At 37.2% G+C, this 1,461-nt stretch overlaps 1 protein-coding gene across 1 annotated transcript; it reads right to left on the reverse strand.

The window, feature by feature from the left end:
• Positions 1–230: 230 nt before the first annotated feature.
• LOC127280285 (uncharacterized) lies at positions 231–992 on the reverse strand. Its single transcript, XM_051303191.1, has one exon. It carries the CDS (start codon positions 990–992, stop codon positions 231–233), a length of 762 nt encoding a protein of 253 aa, XP_051159148.1.
• Between the last annotated feature and the right edge of the window lie 469 nt (positions 993–1,461).

Genomic DNA, 1,461 nt, shown 5'->3' on the forward strand with positions numbered 1-1,461 from the left:
ATAGTTGTTGAAAAAGCAGAGTTCGCACAATTTCGGACGGTAGTGTACTTTAAGTACCATCAATTTTTTTTAAAATTCTATTAGAAATTTTCTTACCATCGGTTGTTAATGTAATTAACAGGATGTAATGAGTAAGAATATAAGTTATTCAGAAAATTTGCTTTACGGAAAATAGTAGCAGTCTATAAACAATTTTTCAATCAAGTTTAATAAAATCACAATTTAAAAATTCATTCACATTTTTCTTTTCCTTTACAATAAATTACGCATACGCACAATTTTAAATAATACTTTAATCTTTCTGGTTTTTTACTAATTCGTCCGCTTTTCGTCGTTACAATTTTATCTAAACCAGAATGATCATCATTTAAATTAACACTCTCAATGCTCTTATTGGAATTTTCTTTTGCTTCCAATAAGTTGTCCATTCGCTCGATCAACGGCACGCATTCGTTTAAATGCCTGAGAAATTCATCGCTCGCAGATAATTCTAACGAGTAAATTCTCTGTACTGGTCGTTTGAATAACCCATTTTTTGTTTTAATTAAACAAACTCTAACTTGTCCGTCACGACCCTCGATAATTTCATCAATTCGCCCGAGAGGCCAATCCATCCTTTTCTGGTTATCGCTACCAATCAAAACAACATCTCCTGTTTTGATTTTTCGCGTCTCTTTCTTACCGCCTCGTAACAACAGCTGACTCAAATACTCGACTCGAAAACGTTCTCTCAGATCTTTCAAAGTCTGTTGTCGGTGTCTCAATTTTTTATTTAATTTTTCTTTAGAGAGCACATCTAAATCTGGAACTCCTATTTCTCGCGTTTCTTGTAAAAACATCGACGGACTGAGTGTTTTTAAATCGTTCGCATCGTCCGAAACGTAAGTTAAGGGTCGCCAATTTATGATTGCTTTTGCATCGCACAGAGCAGTCGTTAAGCTTTCATAAAAGAGAGAAGCTCTGCCCAGAACCTTTTTCAATATGGTTTTCATAACCCCCACCAACCTCCCCACCAAGGAGCTGCTGTCGGATTAAAATGCCATTCGATTTCCAGCGCTGAAATATATCTACAAATTTTCTCCCACTTTATAGTTTTCAACGCGTTAGCTTTTCCACAAAAATTCATTCCATTGTCACTATATATATTTTGAGGCCTCCCCCATCTTGCGATAAATCGTCGAAGACATTCTATGAATTCTTCTGTTGATAGGGAAGATGCAAGTTCCAAATGAACCGCTCGGTACACGGCGCACGGGAAAATACAAATCCAGCCCTTTTTCCACCTTTTATAAAAACTGGTCCCTCAAAATCTATCCCTGTTGACTCAAACGCTACCGCGTGTCAGACTCGATTTGTTGGAAGGGGAGGGGATTCACATTCAACGCGCTTGACTTTTTGCTGTTGACATACGACGCAACTAGACGTAATAGTTATGATTTGTCGCAGCGAGATTATCCAGAA

This window comes from Leptopilina boulardi, unplaced genomic scaffold (assembly GCF_019393585.1).
Source record: "Leptopilina boulardi isolate dan_hultmark-lab unplaced genomic scaffold, ZJU_Lbou_2.1 LbouV2_234, whole genome shotgun sequence".
Lineage (NCBI taxonomy): Eukaryota > Metazoa > Arthropoda > Insecta > Hymenoptera > Figitidae > Leptopilina > Leptopilina boulardi.

Excerpts from the sequence above, each read along its gene's own strand:
- LOC127280285 (XM_051303191.1), bottom strand. The coding sequence starts at position 992 with ATGAAAACCATATTGAAAAAGGTTCTGGGCAGAGCTTCTCTCTTTTAT.